The sequence below is a fragment of the Salmo salar genome, chromosome 14, assembly GCF_965601325.2.
Source record: "Salmo salar chromosome 14, fSalSal1, whole genome shotgun sequence".
In the NCBI taxonomy this organism is placed as follows: domain Eukaryota; kingdom Metazoa; phylum Chordata; class Actinopteri; order Salmoniformes; family Salmonidae; genus Salmo; species Salmo salar.
In genome coordinates this window covers 62,952,869-62,977,307 of record NC_138304.1, presented here as the reverse complement: position 1 = coordinate 62,977,307, position 24,439 = coordinate 62,952,869, and the positions used below count along the sequence as shown (strand labels likewise).

Below are 24,439 nucleotides of genomic sequence, written 5' to 3'. Positions count from 1 at the left end.
GCCCGCCCATCCAGCATCACTACTCTGGACGGTTCTGACTTAGGTATTTATAAATGTCCACATATTCTAAGTGTCTGCTTAGACTGTAAATTCTCCTTCCAGACTCACATTAAACATCTCCAATCCAAAGTTAAGTCTAGAATCGGCTTCATATTTTGCAATAAAGCATCCTTCACTCACGCTGCCAAACATACACTTTTAAATTGACTATGCTACCGATACTTGACTTCGGTGATGTCATTTACAAAATAGCCTCCAACACTCTACTCAGCAAATTGGATGCAGTCTATCACCATGCCATCCGTTTTGTCACCAAAGCCCCATATACTACCTATCACTGTGACCTGTATCCTCTCGTTGGCTGGCCCTCACTTCATATTTGTCACCAAACCCGCTGGCTCCAGGTCATCTACAAGTCTTTGCTAGGTAAAGCCCCGCCATATCTCAGCTCACTGGTCACCATAGCAGCACCCACCCGTAGCATGCACTCCAGCAGGTATAGTTCACTGGTCACCCCCAAAGCCATTTCCTCCTTTGGCCGCCTTTCCTTCCAGTTCTCTGCTGCCAATGACTGGAACGAATTGCAAAAATCACTGAAGCTCCCTCACTAACTTTAAGCATCAGCTGTCAGAGCAGCTCACAGATCACTGCACCTGTACATAGCCCATCTGTAAATAGCCCATCCAACTACCACATCCCCATACTGTTATTTCTTTTTTTTGCTCCTTTGCACCCAGTATCTCTACTTGCACATTCATCTTCTGCACATCTATCACTCAAGTGTTTAATTGCGAAATTTTTATTATTTTGCAACTATTGGCCTATTTATTGCCTTACCTCCCTTATCTTACCTCATTTCCACACACTGTATATATACTTTTTTCCCTATTGTGTTATTGACTGTATGTTTGTTTATTCCATGTGTAACTCTGTGTTGTTTGTGTCGCAGTGCTTTTTCTTTATCTTGGCCAGGTCGTAGTTGTTAATGAGAACCTGTTCTCAACTAGCCTACCTTGTTAAATAAAGGTGAAATAAAAAAATAAAGAAATGTGGGTACCCCGCTGTTTTCAAATCAGGTAGAGGGCTTGGGCTGTCACGTATAAATGTACAAAGTTTAATGTCAAAGATCAACCTTCTTGATATCTGGGTGCATGTGCTTGGCTAAATAGCTCGATCCCGGATAAGGATATTGATATTGCTGATTACAACATATTCAGGTGTGACAGACTGAAAATGGGTGGCTATATATGTGATATGAACTCAGCAAAAAAAGAAATGTCCTCTCACTCTCAATTGCGTTTATTTTCAGCAAACTTAACGTGTAAATATTTGTATGAACATAAGATTCAACAACTGAGACATAAACTGAACAGGTTCCACAGACATGTGACTAACAGAAATGGAATAATGTGTTGGAATAACCAGCTGCATTAAGTGCTGCAGTGTATCTCCTCCTCCTGGACTGCACCAGATTTGCCAGTTCTTGCTCTTCCACCAAGGCACATGCATGTTCCCAGACATTTCTGGGAATGAGAATGTCCCTAGCCGTCACCCTCCGATCAAGCAGGTCCCAGACGTGCTCAATGGGATTGAGATCCGGGCTCTTTGCTGGTCATGGCAGAACACTGACATCCCTCCATCAGTGCTCAGACTGTCCGCAATAGGCTGAGAGTCTGGACTGAAGGCTTGTAGGCCTGTTGTAAGGCTGGTCCTCACCAGCCATCACCGGCCACAAAGTCGCCTTTGGGCACAAACCCACCGCCGCTGGGCCAGACAGGACTGGCAAAAAGTGCTCTTCTCTGACGTGTCTCGGTTTTGTCTCACCAGGGGTGAATGTCAGATGAGTTTTTGTTGTCAAAGGAATGAGCATTACACCGAGGCCTGTACTCCGGAGCGGGATCGATTTTTGGAGTAGGAGGGTCCGTCATGGTCTGGGGTCGTGTGTCAAAGCATCATCGGACTGAGCTTGTCGTCATTGCTGGCAATATCAACGCTGTGTGTTACAGGGAACACATCCTCCTCCCTCGTGTGGTACCCTTCCTGCTGGCTCATCCCTCCACCTCAAGATCCCTCTAGCCTGACAATGCCACAAGCCATACTGCTCGTTCTGTGCGTGATTTCCTGCAAGACAGGAATCTGTGTCTGTATTACAGCCTGAATTCAAAATGTATCTCTTTCACCTATCTTTGTGCTTGTCTCCAGCCACCTCCAGGTGTTGCCCATCTTCCTCATTATCCCTGGTGTATTTATTCCTGTGTTCTGTCTAATGCCAGTTAATTTTGTTCATCAAGGCTACCAGTGTTTTTCCCCTTGCTCTTGTCTTTGTTGTAGTTCCTGTTTTCAAGGTTTTGACAATTCTGCCTACCCTGAGAATGCCTGCTGTTTCTGTACTAGTCACACCACCCTGGATTATTGACCTCTGCCTGCCCTGACCCCGAGACTACCTGCCGTTCTGTACCTTTTGGACTCTGATCTGGATTACTGACCTCTACCTGCCCTTGACCTGTCATTTTGTCTGCCCCCTGTTCTAGTAATAAACTTTTGTTACTTTGACACTGTCTGCATTTGGGTCTTCCCTAATACTTGATATAGACACCATCTCATAATCACAAAGTAAAGACATGTTTTTAGAACTTCTTGCATATTTATTGTAAATGAAGTACATAAATATCTCATTTATGTAAGTATTCACCACCCTAGAATCACCTTTGGTAGCAATTAGAGCTTTGAGTATTTCTGGTTAAGTCTCTAAGAGCTTTGCATAAGATTTGCACATTATTCTTTTAACAATTCTTGAAGCTCTGTGAAGTCGGTTATTGATCATTGCTAGACATCCATTTTCAAGGCTTGCCATAGATTTTCAAGACGATTTAAGTCAGAACTGTAACTAGGCCACTCAGGAACATTCAATGTCAACTTGGTAAGCAACTCCTATATATATTTATTTTACCTTGTGTTTTAGGTTGTCCTGCTGAAAGGTGAATTTTTCTCCCAATGTCTGTTGGAAAGCAGGCTGAACCAGTTTTTCCTCTAGGATTTTGCGTGTTCTTAGCTCTATTCTGTTTGTTTTTTTATCCTAAAAAAACTCTGGAGTCCTTGCCAATGGCAAGCATACCCATAACATGATGCAGCCAACACCATCCTTGAAAATACAAAAAGTGCTACTCAGTAATGTGTTGTGTAGGATTTGTTCCAAACATAACACTTTGTATTCAGGACATAAAGTTAATTTCTTTGCCCCATTTGTTGCAGTATTACTTTAGTGCCTTATTGCAAACAGGATATATGTTTTGGAATATTTTTATTCTGTACAGGCTTCCTTCTTTTCACTCTGTAATTTAGGTTAGTATTGTGGAGTAACTACAATGTTGTTGATCCATCCTCAGTTTTCTCCTATCACAGCCATTAAACTCTGTAGCTGTTTAAGTCACCATTGGCCTCATGGTGAAATCTTTGAGCGGTTTCCTTCCTCTCCGGCAATTGTGTTAGGAAGGACGCATATATGGCTGTGTAATGGCGTCGGAGAGGATGGCTGCCGTTTTTTATTGGCTCTTAACCAACTGTGCTATTTTGTTCGGTTTTTTTTTCTCGCATTGTTTAACTTATTTTGTACATAAGAGATGGTAGCAGCAACATTATGACTGAAAAGTGCTTCTGGACTTCAGAACATCGGTTTCTCACGTTGAATTGTACAAATAATTTTCTTTAATGAGAGGGATTTACTCCAGACACCCCAACAGGCCCTCATCCCCATCTTTCGCAGGAGAAAGAGACAGCGATTTCGCAGAAGGAGATCTGGGTGCATTGTGAGGATCAGGCGATGAGTGGCTAATCTGCCTTTGCCATCCGTACTACTGGGCAATGTACAATCGATGGATAATAAATTGGACGAACTAAAAGCACATATCCTACCAACGGGATATTGTTTCACCTAGTCTTGGCTGAATGATGACATTTAATAACATACAGCTGGCGGGTTACACACTGTATCGGCAGAACAGCAGTGGTCTATGAATATTTGTAAACAACAGCTGGTGCACGATATCTAAGGAAGTCTTGAGGTTTTGCTCATTTGAGGTAGTGTGGTCTACAGCTTGTGTGATACTGTGTCTACCTAGAGAGTTTTCATCTGTATTTTTCGTAACTGTCTACATACCACCACAGACCAATGCTGGCACTAAGGCTGCACTCAATGAGCTGTATACTGCCATAAGCAAATAGGAAAACACTCGTCCAGAGGCGGTGCTCCTGGTGGCCGGGGACTTTAATGCAGGAAAACTCAAACCTAATTTCTACCAGCATGGTAAATGTGCAACCAGAGGGGGAAAAAAACTCTAGACCGCCTTTACTCCACACACAGAGATGCGTACAAAGCTCTCCCTCGCTCTCCATTTGGCAAATCTGACCATAATTCTATCCTCCTGATTTCTGCTTACAAGCTAAAATTAAAGCAGGAAGCACCAGTTACTCGGTCAATAAAAAAAGTGGTCAGATGAAGCAGATGCTAAGCTACAGGACTGTTTTGCTAGCACAGACTGGAATATGTTCCGGGATTCTTTCGATGGCATTGAGGAGTACACCACATAAGTCACATAAGTGACTCATCAATAAGTGCATCGATGATGTCGTCTCCACAGTGACGAAACGCACACACCCCAACCAGAAGCCATGAGTTACAGGCAACATCCGCACTGAGCTAAAGGGTAGAGCTGCCACTTACAATAGGCGGGACTCTAACCCAGAAGCTTATAAGAAATCCTGCTATACTCTCTGATGAACAATCAAACAGACAAAAAGTCAATACAGGACTAAGATCGAAAATGTACTACACCAGCTCCGACCGTCGTCGGATGTGGCAGGGCTTGCAAACAATTACAGACTACAAAGGGAAGCACAGCCGCAAGCTGCCCATTTGACAGAAGCCTACCAGACGAGCTAAATTACTTCTATGCTCACTTTAAGGCAACTAACACTGAAACATGCATGAGAGCATCAGCTGTTCCGGACAACTGTGTGATCACGCTCTCTGCAGCCGATGTGAGTAAGACCTTTAACTTCTTGGTGACATAGGGCAGTATTTAGAAATTCAGATGAATACGTGCCCAAATTAAACTGCCTGCTTCTCGTGCCCAGAAGGTAGGATATGCATATTGTGACGACCCTGGGTTTATAAACGTGGAAATCGACTCTGCCATTTGAGCATGTTTTTGCGGCACAGTGGATAGCACGCCGGACTTCGGGCTTGAAGGTTGAGGGTTCGAGACCTGCTCCCTGCTGTTTCATTACATTGGTGTTGGAAGTGATCGGACCTTGCATCCACGAGAGTGCGTGTGCTTGGCCGGTGAGCGCGTTCCTGTAAGACGTAGAGTCGCAAGCTAGCGTGAGGACGCGCTCTTTGAAAGGAGGGAGTAGGGAGTAGTGTGACGACCCTGGGTTTAGGGTCGCTGCTGCTACTCTGTTTATTATCCATGCATAGTCAGTTTTACTCTACCCACATGTACATATCACCTCAACTAACCAGTAATTGTAATACTGTGAATTTGTATGATTCTGTGGAGGGCTCCTTTGAAAAAGAGGCCCTGGTCTCCATGGGATTCCCTGTTTTAAATACATTTAAATAAAGTAAATAATTAAATTAATGAATAATTAATTAAATAAAAGTAGCCCTCTATTCCCTATATACAGTAGTGCACTACTTTTTTATTTTAAATAACCTTTATTTACCTAGGCGAGTCAGTTAACCTCTATGGGCTAGGTGGGACGCTCGCTTAAAGTCAACCAAAATGTTAACAGTCTTTATGACCCCCATATACGCACACACAAACAGTAGGTGGGCTGTATCTTTTTCCACAGTTCACATTCCTCCTTTATCACTTGGCAGCTTCTTTACTCCCTAGATTAGAGGAGCCTTGACAGGGCCTCTATCCTGTCATAAGTTTTTCCAGAGTTCCAACCAGGTCATGTGTAGTTCAATTGCCCTCTATTTTCTCAACCACACATTTCTCACCCTTAACCTCTATGGGCTAGGATTCAACAGCCAGTTGAATCCTGTGGCACGTTATTCAAATACCTTAGATATGATATTACTTCAATTTAAAAAAAATATGACTATTTTACACCATTTTAAAGATAAGACTCTCGTTAATCTAACCACACTGTCCGATTTCAAAAAGGCTTTACAACAAAAGCAAAACATTAGATTATGTCAGCAGAGTACCGAGCCAGAAATAATCAGACACCCATTTTTCAAGCTAGCATATAATGTCACATGAACCCAAACCACAGCTAAATGTAGCACTAACCTTTGATCTTCATAAGATGACAACCCTAGGACATTATGTTATACAATACATGCATGTTTTGTTCAATCAAGTTCATATTTATATCAAAAACCAGCTTTTTACATTAGCATGTGACTAGCATTCCCACCGAACACTGCCGGTGAATTTACTAAATTACTCACGATAAACGTTCACAAAAAGCATAACAATTATTTTAAGAATTATAGATACAGAACTCCTCTATGCACTCGATATGTCCGATTTTAAAATAGCTTTTCGGTGAAAGCACATTTTGCAATATTCTCAGTAGATAGCCCGGCATCACAGGGCTAGCTATTTAGACACCCAGCAGGTTTAGCACTCATCAAAGTCAGATTTACTATAAGAAAAATGTTATTACCTTTGTTGTCTTCGTCAGAATGCACTCCCAGGACTTCTACTTCAATAACAAATGTTGGTTTGGTCCAAAATAATCCATCGTTATATCCAAACAGCGGCGTTTTGTTTGTGCGTTCTAGACACTATCCTAAAGGGTAAATAAGGGTGACGAGCATGGCGCAATTCGTGACAAAAGAATTCTAAATATTCCATTACCGTACTTCGAAGCATGTCAACCGCTGTTTAAAATCAATTTTTATGCCATCTTTCTCATAAAAAAGCGATAATATTCCGCCTGGGAATCTGCGTTTAGATAAACAGACAAAGGAAAAGAAAGCATTCGGTCGAAGCGGGCACGCGCCTAAGCCCATAGTACTCTGAGTGGCCACTTGCCAAAAGCGATAAAGTGTTTCAGCCAGAGCCTGCCTCGATATCGTTCAACGTTTTCCCGGGCTCTGAGACCCTATGGAAGACGTAGGAAGTGTCACGTTATTGCACAGATCCTGAGTCTTCAATAAAAAGAGCCAAGATGAAACACTACTTCTCAGACAGGCCACTTCCTGCTTGAAATCTTCTCAGGTTTTGGCCTGCCATAGGAGTTCTGTTACACTCACAGACACCATTCAAACAGTTTTAGAAACGTTAGGGTGTTTTCTATCCAAAGCCAATAATTATATGCATATTCTAGTTACTGGGCAGGAGTAGTAACCAGATTAAATCGGGTACGTTTTTTATCCAGCCGTGTCAATACTGCCCCCTAGCCCTAACAGGTTAAGAACTAATTCTTATTTACAATGACGGCTACCCTGGCCAAACCCAGACAACGCTGGGCCAATTGTGCACCGCCCTATGGGACTCCCGATCACGGCCGGTTGTGATACAGCTCGGGATCAAACCAGGGTCTGTAGTGACACCTCTAGCACTGAGATGCAGTGCCTTAGACTGCTGTGCCACTCGGGAGCCTAAAAGGGCTCTGGTCAAAATAAGTGCACTATGTAGGGAATAGGATTCCATTTGGGACATAAGCGTAACCACTAGTACACTGTAACCCAGGCTTAGTCCTGTCAGTGAAATCACAGGGTCGTTTGTCTCAGCTGGTTATCTGGCTCTTGGGCAGCCAGCGGGACCCTGGTGATGGAGATACTGTAAGATCATGCTGTGCCTCAGCCCATCAATATTGACAGGAACTGATATTAATGGAGGAAATATGTGTATGGGTTGTTGGCCTTGGATAAAGATTCCTCAGAAAAATGTCAACTGTGTTTGAAAGGTATTTCTGGGGTTTTAACGGGTTGTCAAGAGTAGTGTGTGGGGATACTTTGTTTTTGTCTAGACATAAGTACTGGATAAACAAATTCCTATCAACCATTGTTGATTGGCAATACATTTTTTAAATTTAATTATATGTCTTCTTCCTTCCAGCTCCACGGCTACATGGAGACCAAGCCCCTGATCTTGCAGCTATTCATTGGCACGGCAGACGACCGTCTCCTGCGGCCCCATGCCTTCTACCAGGTCCACCGCATCACTGGCAAGACTGTCTCCACCCCCAGCCATGAGACCCTGCAGTCTAACACCAAGGTGCTGGAGATTCCACTGCTGCCCGAGAACAACATGCGTGCCATGTGAGTACTGTGTGTGTGTGTGTGTGTGTGTGTGTGTGTATATTTCTTTAGCCTTTGTCTGTTTTTTGTTGTTGTGCCTATCAGTCAGTTAGACATTTATGCTCCTCAAGCAACTTAAATGATGAGTGAACATCTGTAGAGTTTTGTCCATGACGGCTGATCAGTACCAGCTGGACAGTGTGTGTGTGTGTGTGTGTGTGTGTGTGTGTGTGTGTGTGTGTGTGTGTGTGTGTGTGTGTGTGTGTGTGTGTGCGTGTAAGGCACCAATGCTGACAACTTAATTTGACTCGATTTAGAAATCCATTCAACACGTGACAGCCCTCTTCCAATGTTTTTGTTACCAATGAGCGAATACACTCAAAAGCCAAACACTCTTTTTTTTTCTCCTGAGATTTGCATTGTGTTGATCCCTTGGCACAGCTGACTGAGACTACTTCTGTGTCCCAAATGGCACCCTAGTCCCTATATAGTGCACTTCTTTTTTACCAGAACCTGGAGGGAGGGCTGACCAGCTGGGAATCCTTAGCCTCAACACCTGATTGCCTCACCAGCGGAGCATCCCCCAGTGTCTGACAAAGAGAGTTCGGGAGTGTTCAGTTAGTGTAAAAGTTGACATTAACTACATTGTAAGGAATGCAGTGTCGAGGAGCACAGCCATGGAAAAACTTTGGTTGGAAAGGCTAATGCCATAAAAGTCTGAAATGTTCGAAGTGAGTGCACAGCATAAACAGGAGGGTGGGGGTGAGAAATTAGACATTTATAAAGTGTCTGATGAAGACTCTGTAAAAAGCATAGTTACAGCCAATAGGTTGGCTGGTAGAGCTGTAGAGGGATCAAGGTTAGACCAGTATCCCATAGGTGTTCTCTTTTGGTCCATTAAAAAGCTATTTATGAAACTATTAACATTCACAGCATTTGAGTTGCTGGATGGTTGGGATTAGACCTGAAAGCAGTAGTTGCTGAGTACACAGGAAACCTTTCATTGGGGATACGTGTGAAATTCTTCTGCTGAAATACTGTTGTCTGACTATTGACTCATTCTATACTGAAATCACTTTGTGGTGCTAGAGAGAACTTAATAAGCTGAGTGTCAATATGTATGTGGTAACTGTCAGAGGGATAATGATTTGACATCTCAATAATGATGGTGTCTATCGAATGTGTTGATATCTGAGCCTCTCTAAGGTCTAACTAAGTTTCTTTTCTATCTGTTTAATGTAGAATTGACTGCTCTGGCATCCTGAAACTTCGCAACTCGGACATTGAGCTGCGGAAGGGCGAGACAGACATCGGGCGTAAAAACACACGTGTGAGGATGGTGTTCCGGGTTCACATCAACCAGCCCACAGGAAGAACATTGTCCCTGCAGGCTGCATCCAACCCCATGGAGTGCTGTGAGTACACCTTCACTATCAGGCCTGGGGGTGGGGGGTGGTTTAACATGGCAGATCATTTTGACTTTGGTAGATAAGCACACATTGCACCATTAAGCACCAAAGCGCTAGATAGAAATCTGAGCAGATCTGCTAATCTAATGGGTTTCTGGCTGGAATCACACCACAAAGATCAAGTGCTATGAGGTAAATGAGAAATGTGGTTAAACCATGATCTCAGCTCTTAAGAAAAGACCATTGTTGGTCGCAGATACACTGCCACAAAACTGTTATTGACCAAGCCTCTTTTTTTCATTGTCAAGGGTAATTGTCGGAAACATTCTTTGCCAGATCTATTTTTCATTTGTAAACATCTGAGTTTTATTAAAGAATATCACACACTTTACGGCAGTTAAAGTTAACCAGGAGGTGATGGCCAAGTATGATATTTGTAAAAACAATAATTTGAGAAAATTATACAATAACAAATACTAAATGGATCCATTCTCTCACTGTTAGGTCAGAGGAATAATATGTCTCTAGAGCTAATGGCTCTTGGCATTGTTAGTGGTGAGGATTCCTTAAGAGTTGTCAAGCTTGTGAAAATGACTTCGTCTGGATGCTCGGGGCTGAAGGGGGAGTGGGTTTGCAATGATTCTGTAGTGAAGACAGTGCTGTCCCCCCCCCCCCCCCCCCTGCAGCCCAGAGATCAGCCCAGGAGTTGCCCCTAGTGGATAAGCAGACCCTGCAGACGTGCCCTGCTGCTGGGGGAGAGAAGATGCTCCTCAGCGGACACAACTTCCAGCACGACTCCAAAGTGGTGTTCATGGAGAAAGCCCAAGGTAGGAGCTGAAGCCAGAGCTGGAGCTGGATGCAGATGTGTGTGGCTTAGTGTGCATATTTATGTAGGTATGTGTCTACGTGTGTGTGTGTGTGTGTGTGTGTGTGTGTGTTTGGTTTTACTATCCTTGTGGGGCCCAGAAGTCCTCACAAGGATAGTAAAACAAGGAAAAATGCTATTTTAGGCTTAGGGGTTAGATTTAGGGTTACAATTACGGTTAGAGCTAGAATTAGGATTTGGGTTAGGGGTTAGGGAAAATAGGATTTTGAATCAATTGTTTTGATCCCCACAAGGATAGGAAAACGAACGTGTGTGTGTGCTAGCACTCTTGTGTGTGTGTGTCTGCTCAAGTGTGTGTGTTTGTGCTCTAACTTTCTCTCCCTCTTTCCCCCTCTGGGTTTGAGAAACCCCAGGGCTACTCCCTCCCTCCCTCCTCTTCCCCCACCATCAAAATATCCCCCATGCTGCCAGAGTGCCACATGTGGTGCACATTAATGCGCTGTATTTTTAACCCAGCAGATTTCCATTTGCAGAAGTTTCCATTGCCTGTTCAGAATATGAATGGATCACAAATGCACTATGTGCCATGTAGGCTGCTGTGCTGTCCCTCACAATTCAGTATGTGTTTCCTCTCTTCTCTCTAAGCCCTCTCAATTAGGAAGGAGGGAAGTAGGGAGGGACTGCTCCCAGATGTTGATGCTTAGGGTTTACTAACAGCAATTTCCTTGATAAGCTTTAGAAAAGCAGCGTGAGGTATGGTTTGGGCCAAGGTTGTGCAATGTAAACACATCTGATCGTATGCCTCATGAGTCACTCAGAGCAGAGGGGAACCTGTTGCCATTGTGTGATGAGAGGAATTTTAGGTGGGTTGGGTGGGGGCTTGAGCCACCCTATATTACAATAGTAGTGTGAGATTGTGTGAGAGCTTTGCTATATCTCTTTCTACATCTCTTGAGTTCTCCTAATCTCTATTGCTATTCATTTATGTATGTGAAATTCTAAATATTTTCAATATTTACCTTGCCTACAATTCTAGATAACTCTCTTTTTGGTTTATAGTTTTGTGTGGCGCAGCGGTCTAAGACACTGCATCTCAGTCCAAGAGGTGTCACTGCAGTCCCTGGTTCGAATCCAGGCTGCATCACATCTGTCCATGTTTGGGAGTCCCATAGGGCGGCCCACAACTTGGCCCATCGTCGTCCGGGTTTGGCCGTGGTAGGCCGTCATTATAAATAAGAATTTGTTCTTAGCTGACTTGCCTAGTTAAATAAAGGTTAAATGTAAAAATATATATTTTTACATTTTTGTCAGTTTGAAGAAGATCAGTAGCCCCCTCAGATCTGTTGAAGCTAAGAAGACTGTCTTTAGGTCCTAGCACAGCATCTGGGGTGGCGTTGATGCTCCCATGAAAACACCCTTAAGCCAGTCTTAAGAAATGACGGAGCAATTTCTGCCTAGTACAACTTTAATTGTAAGGTTTTTTATTATTGTTTTGTCCATGCCAAGGCCGAGGTCTAAAAACTGTTTAACAATCCTTCTCATAAATCCTGAATAGGGGATTCTGTTGCCACAGAGGGTTTACCCATTTTACCAATGGATAATTTTCCTATGAATATTCCAAAAAACAACTCCCAGATTTTTGAGGCTCCTACTCTAGAGAATAACTAGCCTATACCGTGTAGGTCATGTGTGCAAGTGTGTGTGTATAACTTTGTATGTCAGTACGCATGTGTGTGCACACATTCGTGTGTGTGTGTGTGTACACAGGGGTAAGAGAGTGTTGTACTCAGTGACTCATAGCCTCCAACACTCTACTCAGCAAACTGGATGTAGTCTATCACAGTGCCATCCGTTTTGTCACCAAAGCCCCATATATTACCCACCACTGCGACCTGTATGCTCTCGTTGGCTGGCCCTCACTACATATTCGTCGCCAAACCCACTGGCTCCAGGTCATCTATAAGTCTTTGCTAGTTAAAGCCCCGCCTTATCTCAGCTCACTGGTCACCATAGCATCACCCAAAAAATTAAAAAAACTCATACAGGAGGAATCCCTCTGTCCCTGTAGTGAAGTACACTGACATTCACGTGCTTCGCAAAACCAGTCCAGCCCCATAAGCAGCAGGTCATTATGACGACACAGTCCTGCCTCAGAGCTCCTGTCCAGTCTATTGCAAAACAGTTAGAGGGAGCAGAGATGACATCAATGCAGTTGTCACCCGTGGTTACAGTGTAGAGCAGTGGTATTCAATGTTGGCATTCGTGGGGGAACTGCTGTGGGGTCGCCAATGAAATTATATATTTTTATTTTGGGGGGGAGAGGAAACAAAAAATGAAGAGCACCGATTATGTTATGGGATAATATACAAAGGTTTTGAGAAAGATAATTTGACAAATAACATTTTATTGAGTAAATGTATTAATTTACAAGAGATACCAATTAAATGAATTTAACGTTATTTGTTTGACTGATTTTAAGGTTGTGCCATTAGATTTGGGGTGGGGTCACAATAAATTCTTGGGGTCCCTGCTGAAAAAGTTTGAATACCGCTGGTGTAGAGCATGGAGATCCTTATAGGAGATTACACTACAGCCCTTAGATCTCCCAGACATCAGGCTGTAATCTGAAACTGCCTCAATCTGACCTTGCTTTCCATTCTCTCCAGCCTCAGCCTGCCCAGAGATGGGCTCTTTGATAAACCTCAGTACCACTTACAGAAATTATGAATCGCTTAGCTGTCACTTTCTCAAGGTTTTGCCCCTGAATGTGTTTTCAAATTGATGTTGGCGGCTGAAGTTTGTTGACTCAAACCACAACATTATGTAAAGGTGTGAAAAATGTAGATTGCTTTTGTTTGGATTAGGATCTCCAGACCAAGATTGATAGATTAAGGTTAGTCACCAGATTCATTTGCACTTCTGACATTTTAATGAGGACTATAAATCATGCAGAATATTATCCTTTTCAAAATGGTAAAACCTATTTTTAAGCATGTGGAGTTGTGTGTCAAGTTGTGTGCTTGTGTTCACATTACAGTAAGAGTATCTGCATGGTGTGTGTCTGTGTCTGCACATCATTTCACAGCCACCATGAGTTAAGGCTGAGAGAGAGTGAGAGCAAAGGAGCTTTGAGGGAATCCTGCTAGCAGAAAAGAGACGTGGAGAGAAATTCTCTTATAAAAAGAGTGCTTTCACATCTGGGACTGTCTGGCTGCCTGGTCTACTGTCGGCAGGCTAGAAGTAACCATGGATAATTTGTCACTGTGTCAGAGTCAGAGACCCACAGGCCTCCAGTTTCACCAGTTTCCCCTGCCTGAACCGACCGAATACTTTGTGACCCATGACCCAAAGCTCACCGTCTCTCTATGAGTCAGAGCCAATGAGGAGAGTCAGTCCAACCAGGTACTGTACAGACCTGCCCTGGAACGGCAACAGACCTAGACAGGCCTGGTTGTTCTTGGCCAGAGGTGTCTATTATGTCTACAGTATGATTGAGGACCTCCAGTTATCAAACTTCAAGAACCTTGCCAGGTAGTGTCTGGAATTACCCAAGAAAATTATAGATAACCATCCGTCTATGGAGGGGAAATCTGAAAGTGCCTGAGGAGGATGAAAGTGGAGTGAATCGTGTTTCTTTTGACAGAGATTAATTGTATATTTTTTTTGGTTAGCAGTTTAGGGGTCTTTCTCCGAGTAACGGTTAGCCGTGGGAGGGGTGCTCTACTCTGTGTTACATGACTGGTCAGTGCTTCTGGATCCAATTCATTGCATTTACAAAATAATGACTTCCACTTTGAAACCGTTCAGCAGTTTGGCCGGCCTCGACACTTCAGAGAACTGTGGTTGTTATCGTAAACAAATCAATTACATGCACATAAACAGGGAGTTTATGTTTTATAAATTACAGCGTACTGTTCATAAAAACATATTTAAGGAATACCAGAGAACTGATGATGGCACAGAGTGTAAAGTGATATATTGTAATGTAAACTCAGCAAAAAAAAGAAACGTTACTTTTTCAGGACCCTCTCTTTCAAAGATAATTCGTACAAATCCAAATAACTTCACAGATCTTCATTGTAAAGGGTTTAAACACTGTTTCCCATTCTTGTTCAATGAACCATAAACAATTAATGAACATGCACATGTGGAACGGTCGTTAAGACACTAAAGGCTTACAGACGGTAGGCAATTAAGGTAACAGTTATGAAAACTTAGGACACTAAAGAGGCCTTTCTACTTTCTGAACAAGCCCAGGGTCCCTGCTCATCTGCATGAATGTGCCCTAGGCATGCTGCAAGGAGGCATAAGGACTGCAGATATGTGGCCAGGGCAATAAATTGCAATGTCCGTACTATGAGATGCCTAAGACAGCACTACAGGGAGACAAGACGGACAACTGATCATCCTCGCAGTGGCAGACCACGTGTAACAACACCTGAACAGGATTGGTACATCCGAACATCACACCTGCGAGACAGGTACAGGATGGAAACAACAACTGCCCGAGTTACACCAGGAACGCACAATCCCTCCATCAGTGCTCAGACTGTCCGCAATAGGCTGAGAGAGGCTGTACTGAGGGCTTGTAGGTCTGTTGTAAGGCAGGTCCTCACCACACATCACCGGCAACAATGTCGCCTATGGGCACAGACCCACCATCGCTGGACCAGACAGAACTGGCAAAAAGTGCTCTTCACTGACGAGTCGCGGTTGTGTCTCACCAGGGGTGATGGTGGAATTCGCGTTTATCGCCAAAGGAATAAATGTTACACAATTTGGAGGTGGAGGGTCCGTCATGGTCTGGCGCGGTGTGTCACAGCATCATCGGACTGAGCTTGTTGCCATTGCAGGCAATATCAACGCTGTGTGTTACAGGGAACACATCCTTCTCCCTCATGTTGTACCCTTCCTGCAGGCTCATCCTGACATGACCCTCCAGCATGACAATGCCACCAGACATACTGCTCGTTCTGTGTGTGATTTCCTGCAAGACAGGAATGTCAGTGTTCTGCCAAGGCCAGCGAAGAGCCTGGATCTCAATCCCATTGAGCACGTCTGGGACCTGTTGGATCGGAGGGTGAGGGCTAGGGCCATTCCCCCCAGAAATGTCCAGGAACTTGCAGGTTCCTTGGTGGAAGAGTGGGGTAACATCTCACAGCAAGAACTGGCAAATCTGGTGCAGTCCATAAGGAGGAGATGCACTGCAGTACTTAATGCAGCTGGTGGCCACACCAGATACTGACTGTTACTTTTGATTTTGAACCCCACCTTTGTTCATGGACACATTATTCCATTTCTGTTAGTCACATGTCTGTGGAACTTGTTCAGTTTATGTCTCAGTTGTTGAATCTTGTTATGTTCATACAAATATCTACACATGTTAAGTTTGCTGAAAATAAATGCAGTTGACAGTGAGGACATTTCTTTTTTTTGCTGAGTTTAGAAGACAGATGCTGTGCTGTGCTGAGATGCAGATGTAGAATTCAAAACTGTTTTGTATTGAGTAGTGAACTTCACTTTAGCAAATACAGTGTTTCCCCAGCAGCCATTGATTGATGCAGTTTGAATAGCTGGCTTGCCTTAATTACTGCCCTTCCCTGAGACAGTACGCTTGCATGCAATCCACGTGTTCTGGGGGTAGCGCTGGGAGGAAGAACTTACAGTCATCAGACCAAGGACAAGGGCTCTCTTTCACCATTCCACATAGGCCTGGATAGCACATGTTTTTATATTTACTGTACGTTATGAGGGCTTTGGGTATACGCCACCCCGCTGTTTGGCTTTGGACACTAGAGTTTTACTCCACCTCACCCCAATTAAAGAGCACAAGGAGCTGTTTGATTCCCTTTATAAACTCTGCATAACAAATATCTGTATTGTATACTACTTTATTCTGATCCAACTCTGGCTGCCGTAACAGTGTAGTACACCACCAGTGCTGTGTCTATTGGCTACCCTGTGTTATGTCTGCCTTATGAAAGGTAATTACTCCTGTAGACCACAGAGAGAATACAGTAGACGGCACACGTCAAACGTTTGATTTATGACCCTGTGTCAAGGCAAAATAATGAAAAAGTATTGAATCCACAATTACATTATATGCAATGAACTACTGACTTTTTCATTTGTAAATCATTATTATAACCCAAATTAAACCTTTGGTTTATACGTGTCTACAACTCACAATTATTATTAAAATGTGTAAGAAATTGAAATACATAATATATGTACCCCATCTCAATTTTCACAAGAGACATATTCTGAACTTTTAAACAAAATTGTAAACTCTATACACATACTTATGCTACTTTCACATAACAAAATACAATATCAGTGTCAATATCAGTGTCAGTGTATGCATCCTTCGATGCTGTGGGAAATGTGTTATATCATGTACATGTTCCCCTCTATAGATATTCCTTAACATCCTAGATACTAGTACATTAGTAGTACATAACCGTGTAATAGTGTAAGCCGCACCCACTGAATTTAAAAAATATATATTATTTTGAACATAAATAAGCCGCACATGTCTAAGCCGCAGGTGCCTACCGGTACATTGAAACAAATGAACTTTACACAGGCTTTAACGAAACACGGCTTGTAACAAAAATAAATAGGCTTTAACGAAACATGGCTTGTTATAAAAAATTAGCAGTAAGCTTTAGTTGTCTTTTTGCACTGAGACAATTCCTCACGCTGCTGTTTCCAACGTCTTATCATCGACTCATTAAGACCAAGCTCCCGTGCAGAAGCTCTATTTCCTTTCCCAACAGACAGATCAATCGCCTTCAACTTGAAAGCTGCATCATATGCATTTCTCCGTGTCTTTGCCATGATGAGGGTGACAAAATGACTACCGTAATCAGAATGATGGGAAGTTTGAGAGCGCTCGATTTAATCTAAACAGTAAACAAAAAAGTTGTTTGACCTTAACCCATTCGGCAATTTCATTGGTCTAATGAAAGCTTCATGCTGCCAAAAAACTGAGCACCTCACAGAATGTGTTTTTTTGGAGAAAAATAAATTGAAAGCGGGAAAAATCCATATATTAGCCGCGTCATTGTTTAAACCGCGAGGTTCAAAGCTGGGAAAAAAAGTTGCGGCTTATAGTCCGGAATTTACGGTAGGTCAATTTGTTGCTCTCTCTGACTTTATACATCTCTTTGACCTACTGTAAACTCCCTCGGTTGTTAACATCTACAATAATCATTAGACGTACGAGTCAGAGTTATCATACCCAGTGTTAGGGTTTGCTAACTCTGGAAATTCCTTTGGTCTGTACAGAGTTAGGTAAATCAGCTCTTTGCCCCTTACCTGGGGAATTTTCTCCAAGCTGCTCTAAACATTGCTGTTTTTGGTGTCTCTAGGTTAATCTCTAGACTGCTGAATGAGGCATGTTACAACTTGCTTACAAAACCTTTAAAAGGAGTTTGTGAAACCGTTCATTCATGGATGTATGTAAAACATATTTAACACGTATTGCATGTTACAGAAGACTACTGTTGTACATTGAAATGCCATTCATCTCTGTTACATCTTGATGTGATGGCTCTCTGTTTGTACATGTTTATAATCCACATAGTGTGAATAGTGGTTTTCATAAAGTTATTAACCCCCTAAACAGGAATATGAAATTACCTTTATGATCTTTCTTACCACTATTACTTTGGGGTTCCAATCTCCCTCTTTCAAAATCCCCAGTGTGAACAAATCTCTAACATTCATGATCCTTCCCATATATTTTAACCCTAAATCTCCCACAATAACTAGTGTCTATTGTTAGACTCAGTGACCTTACTGACAATATCAAAGTTTTATACATAGCTAAATACATTGTTGGAGACAGTTTTCATGTCTTTCATTATGCAAACAGTTGTTTATTAGATTATATTTCTCATTAAGAATACTGTTGTTTTAATTCTATATGGGTCCTGCTTTGCTTTGGTCCCGTGTTCTCTTATGGGTCTGATTTTAATTACAATATAGCAATTATGTTCTCGGCTCAATTACTTAGAAGGGGGTTGTGGTCCCACCCCTCCCGTGTGTTCTCCAGGTCCTTATTTGGGAGCCCCTATACATTCAGGATGTAAGGCTTACTAGTTATGTCAAATGTTAGGAAGACCTGTTGGTTGTAACAAAAACAAAAATACATTTCACCCCATCTTTTCACATGCATTTTTTTTTTTTTTTTTAATTTAGCCTGTTGTTTGGCTCCAGCCACTTGGAGGCTTGGTGCATGTACAAAGAAAAAGTACACAATTCAACCATTTGATGTATGGTAACTAAAATAATGACATTGCAAGTAGTCCTGCTAAAGTTTTCAATCTTTTCTTGTAGGTGTTTTATGGATTTGCATATGACTGTGCATTATATGTTACCGTAATAGGGAAGAGGATCTGATCATGCCTATTGGTAATCTTGATCAATTCTTGATCCCAAAAAGACACACACCTGTTATGGGTTAATGCATTGCTTGATAGTGTATTAGCATGGTATGAGACAAGACAATTTAAGGAAAGTATAAATAAACAGTATTATCCTAAATTGAGAGATGAATAAAAAAATGTGTTATCACAGCAACCTCAATCTTTCAGAATGTACCTGTTTTCAGTATAGAATGACATGTATACAGATTATATTACAACTTTTTGTGTTTTGTCTTAGTGATTGTTCTTTAGTAAATAGGAAACTCAACAGTGTGTTAGTCCGAGAAACATTATTTAGATAGTTGGTTTATGTTTTGTGAAACCTTGAAATGTACGTCAATGAGAAGTGATATTGTAACAACAGTTTTAACGGGGTAATTGTATCCAATATATATCTTTGCATGTTTGAATTAGGGCTCCTTTACAATGTTTTCATCACTGCCTGGTAAACACATTCTTGTAAGTTGTCTACGTTGACATTTCTGGGTATGTCTCGCATGTAACATTATTATCATAATCTTTATTATTATTATGTTATATTATTTTTATAATAATACAAATCTGAAAACCCCTTTTTGCATCTGTAGTTGTCAGTGTTTTTACAGATACCCAGTCTATAAAATCTAAGACCTATCAATGCATATGCCTCAGCACAGCATCTTGGAAACAATCCCTAGAAGTCATAAACCTAGGAGCAGAATTATAGATGTACCATGATCTGAGTGGACATTGAAGAGTACATGTGCCCCTTATTGTTTTTCAAGATGTTCCAAGATGACCCTTAGGGTCATATAATAACCCGGGCGGCTGTAGAGTGGGCATAAGTTCAACACACACACATATATATATATATATATATATATATATATATATATATATATATATATATATATATATATATATATATATATATATATATATATATATATATATATATATATATAGAGAGAGAGAGAGAGAGAGAGAGAGAGAGAGAGAGAGAGAGAGAGAGAGAGAGAGAGAGAGAGAGAGAGAGAGAGAGAGAGAGAGAGAGAGAGAGAGAGAGAGAGAGAGAGAGAGAGAGAGAGAGAGAGAGAGAGAGAGAGAGAGAGAGAGAGAGAGAGAGAGAGAGAGAGAGAGAGAGAGAGAGAGAGAGAGAGAGAGAGAGAGAGAGAGAGAGAGAGAGAGAGAGAGAGAGAGAGAGAGAGAGAGAGAGAGATGGTTCTGGCCGTTCGTACAGAACCGTAGAATTTCATCTGCTCCTCCGAAGTTGTCCATAAGGAGGGCTGTACCCGTTTGGTGTGGGTCTGCTGTGAACACAAGATTAGTTTAAAAAAAATGTGTACACTTTTTTTGTTTGGTTTTAATGTATAAATATTATTAGGGATTTTGTTTTTGGACTTACGTTGAAAATAGTGTGATGGCGATGGGCTACGTAAAGGACCGGGCGCTGTCTCGGTTTGAACCATGGTTTTCTCATCTAATGATGGCTGATCCAAATCAATAAAAAAAAAAAAAACATTGTTTCAAACACCCCTGCAGAGACATACACACACACACCCCAGGATAGATCAAAGGCCTACACATGCTTTAACATATACAGATGCACTATCTTGTTAAATAAACACCTACTAAAGCGTGACAGCTTCAAAGGAATCGACGCAATATAGACATAAATTAACACACACTCTAACACATGACAACAGGAAGCCCTTATGGGCATAACCACGTGATAACTTCCCACCAGGATGTCCTGACCGGATGCCCATATTTGGGCATGCACACGTCATCCGGACATAAGGTCATAAACATTTGAAGCGTGCCGTCTACTGTATTCTCTCTGACCACAACTAGAGAGAGGGTTGTCGACTCGTCGTCTAACTTTGGCAGTGTTGGATTCAAGCCAAGAAAAAGAGTTGGGCGAGTTGTGAGAGGTTCTGTGTTTGTTGAGGTGAGGGAGTGGTCTAGTCTGGTTGGCACTGTTGCCAAGGGTTTTGATGGGGAGAGGAATTGTGCAGATGTTGTTAGGGCCCAATGGAACATTCTGTGGTTCAGTTCCTCAGTACAATCTGCACAACACCTCTCTCCATCAAAGTAAATGTACATGTGATGCTCTGTAGAAACATTTCCTGGCAGATGGGCAACAACAAATTGCTCAATTTAATGTTTTGTCTCTGCATGAATGTGTGGCCAGTGAAAACAAATTGAGAGAGAGAGAGCAAGTGAAAAAAAGAAAGTAGAAAAGGGGAGACGGGAAGATCTGAAATTGTTTTTTTTTTATCTCTGGTGGCAGGTTGACGTAGCCTTCTAAGGTTTCCCTTTTGGAGTGGTTCCCAGAGAGCGAGAGAGTGGAGATGGAGCCGGAGAGGTTCCCTCCTGCCTCTAGTCTCCAGATATAATGGGAGGCATTGGGCATCAGTGTCAGCTTCAGTCTCTTCCTCTGCCACATCACAGCCCCAGCAGACCCAGACCAAGGGTGCCTTGTCTGCCATGGGCTGTCTTCTTCCCAGCCCGTGTTTGTGTCTACCTCTCAGTCTCAATTCATAAGACCAGACAGCCTTCAACATAACCTGTCATAATATAGACCTCATCAAGAGTGCTTCTATATGTAAATGTTAAAGAAAGCTGCAATCCTTAATGGTGAAACTGCCACGTCCGCTTGCAATATTACAACAACAACAAAAGTTACTGCAAGCAACGAACACAGTTTTTTCCCCTCGGACACCATTGCACGTGCAATAGAAGAGCACAATATGTACAGTGGTTGCTCCACTAAAAGTTTTGTGATTATAAACCTAAATAGAACCTGATAATTGTGCACGACTTCAGTATTACTTACTAAAACTGTTGTTACACTAAGGTTTCTATTATTTTATTTTGTTAGGATTATTTTGCTCTTACTGTAGAACTGTAGCCCACTCCTGACCGGTCATGTTGTACGGCACCTGAGTGGTGCAACGGTCTAAGACACTGCATAGCAGTGCAAACCGTGTTGCTACAGATGCTGGTTCAATACCCGTGCCGGCCTCGACTGGGAGACTCATGAGATGACTGTAGGTTTTTGGTTTCTCTCCCTACTAAAAACAGAAATAAATGATTCTAAATAACAAACTGGCAATATTTACAAATTAGTAACAATGTCTCACCCCATGTTCAAGAATGACCTTTTTCTCACTCATTTTACATTATTTGAAAATGAAATAATCTCCAAATTATTGTTATTTTTTAAAGAAAGCTTTTTAAAACTAATTTAGAAATATATATAAAAGCCTGTTGGATATTCTCATATTAGCAGGACAATATATATTGGTCATATTGGTCATGGCTCCTGAGTGGCGCACAATGCAGTTCTCCAGCTGTATCCACTGAAAGCACACAAGGTTCAAGGCACAAGGGCAGGGGGCACGGGATGGGCCGCAGAGCCGCGTACAGAAGACAGACCTAGCCCATGGGGAAGGAAGGAGGAGAAAGGGGGGTGGACCCCCACCCCGCCACACTGGGTAGCACAGAGCAACACATTAAGGGGCATTGCACTAACAATGGCACTGACTAGGGAAATGTTCCCACTGTTCTTAGTGCCAGTCTGCACGTTCAAACTAAAACAATGTAACTAATAATGGCATCTTTACGCTTCGTTAATAAAATAATGATAAAAATAATCTTTCAAAATGCCGACATTTATTTAGTTATGGATCCATAACTAATTACTATGGGAATAAATGTCACTGAATTACAGAAATATCCTCCAATCCTCTATATGTAATTATTGGTGGAGAGTCACATCATATTTTTCGATATACTGTAGGCCTACCGTAGGCGACATGAATCTCACTAGTGTTGAGTAATGTGCTGTTAAAAGTGGTGTAAGTCTTATTTATTTAAAGAGCATATTGACGTTAGAAGCAATAGGATTTGAAGTAAAAGCCTAAAACTATTTTAGCACTGTTTCGCGCTGCTCTGAGACAAGCATGGGGACTGGTCTTGATAAATCAATGAGATTATTATTTTCACTGAATCTCCATTTGGGTATTGCTTAGACTACAATTATACAATTAGGGTGTATAAATGTTATGCTCTTAGTGTAACCTTTATTTAACTAGGCAAGTCAGTTTAGAACAAATTCTTATTTACAAGGACAGCCTACTCCTTCCTCCCCGTCGGGGAATTGAACCCCGGTCTCCTTCGTGCCCGTACGATATGGGGATACATTAGCTAAATAGCCCAGTACTGTTGCCTACTCCAGACCGTCATGTTGTACAGCGCCATATTTTCCGTTCCATCCTAACGGAAACCCAGAGGGTTTTTTGGTTTTCTTGGAATAGAAACACTATAATATTAGTCAAATGAATTAAGCAACATTTCTTAAAATCAATCCCATATACTATGTTCTTACAAAAAAAGGTTTTAAATTCTGTAGTACATCCACTATTGAAGGCTATTAAATGCTTCTCAAAGATGCCTTCTGGTGGTCAAACTAGCACTAACTAGCATTAATGGTACCAGTGGTTGGCACTTAAATAACTTGCCATAGAATTCTGCGGCACCATGCAAGCTGTGTCGCAGTACGCTGCAGCTTTTAAATGACGAACCACTGTACTGCAATTTATTTTACCATGCTGTGCGACACTCCTCAACTCGGCAATAAAAACAATAACAATGGTGATGGGGTGGCGGCCTGCGGCACTGTTTCACAGATCTCAGCTTTAAGAATGGTCAGAATTGTTAGAAAGGCACTTCTTAGAAAGTTTAATTCTCACCAAGGACATTTTTTATGTGATTTAATTTCTATTTCAGGCTTTGTTAACGAGTCATTGGTGTAAGAGAAAATAGTGCAGTGCTTACCCTTTTTCTTATAAACTGTGAAAATTACTTTTTGTTGATGTCTCATAAAATAGAACCTTTTTTAGGAACCATGTTTTCAACAGCTGTGATGCCCTATTTTATTGCCTGATGGGTAGCCAGTTTGTTACGACAAGTTGAAAGTTAAATAAGTGTATTAACAGAATATAAAACATTTAATAATACTTTAATGAGCATGACAAAAGGACCGATATTTAAATATGAGCTATTTGAAAAGACTGATGGTGGCTTGGGGAGGGAGACTTTGCCAAGGCTTCACTTTCAGTTATTTACAGCCCACTGGTTATAGGAACCCCGGATTTATAACTTAATTAACAAGCCCGCGAGTCACAATTGGTCATTTCGTTTGGGATTCCACAAAGGAATGAAGTCAGGGTTTTTCTCATCGACCAAGGATGAGAGTTGGTCTCAGAGTTGCATCAGATCGGCCCCCTCGGCCCGAGTGGGTTAGCCTAGACTGAGACTGAAGATATGAACTCATCGTCAGACTCAACTGATGTTGGTGATAACCTTGGTTCTGTTGGAGCTGTTTTATAGATCACTGATGTCAGACAGAGCTAATAATAACACTGTTAACAGCATCATGGCTAATGATGTCAACATTGACATGAATGGGGATCTCATTAGTCTAGCTATTTTTGGTGGTTACTCATTTGTGCAAGTCTGAATA

General features: G+C 41.9%; 1 protein-coding gene across 3 annotated transcripts in view; it reads left to right on the top strand.

Annotated features, from left to right (window-relative positions):
• LOC106569777 (nuclear factor of activated T-cells, cytoplasmic 1) overlaps window positions 1-24,439 on the top strand; it is a 72,893-nt gene that overhangs the window by 8,592 nt on the left and 39,862 nt on the right. For all 3 annotated transcript variants that reach the window (XM_045694593.2, XM_082961062.1, XM_082961063.1), the window contains exons 4-6: window positions 8,082-8,284; window positions 9,506-9,678; window positions 10,359-10,499. In XM_045694593.2, coding sequence (XP_045550549.1) covers window positions 8,082-8,284; window positions 9,506-9,678; window positions 10,359-10,499 — 517 coding nt within the window. The remainder of the gene's footprint in view (window positions 1-8,081; window positions 8,285-9,505; window positions 9,679-10,358; window positions 10,500-24,439) is intronic.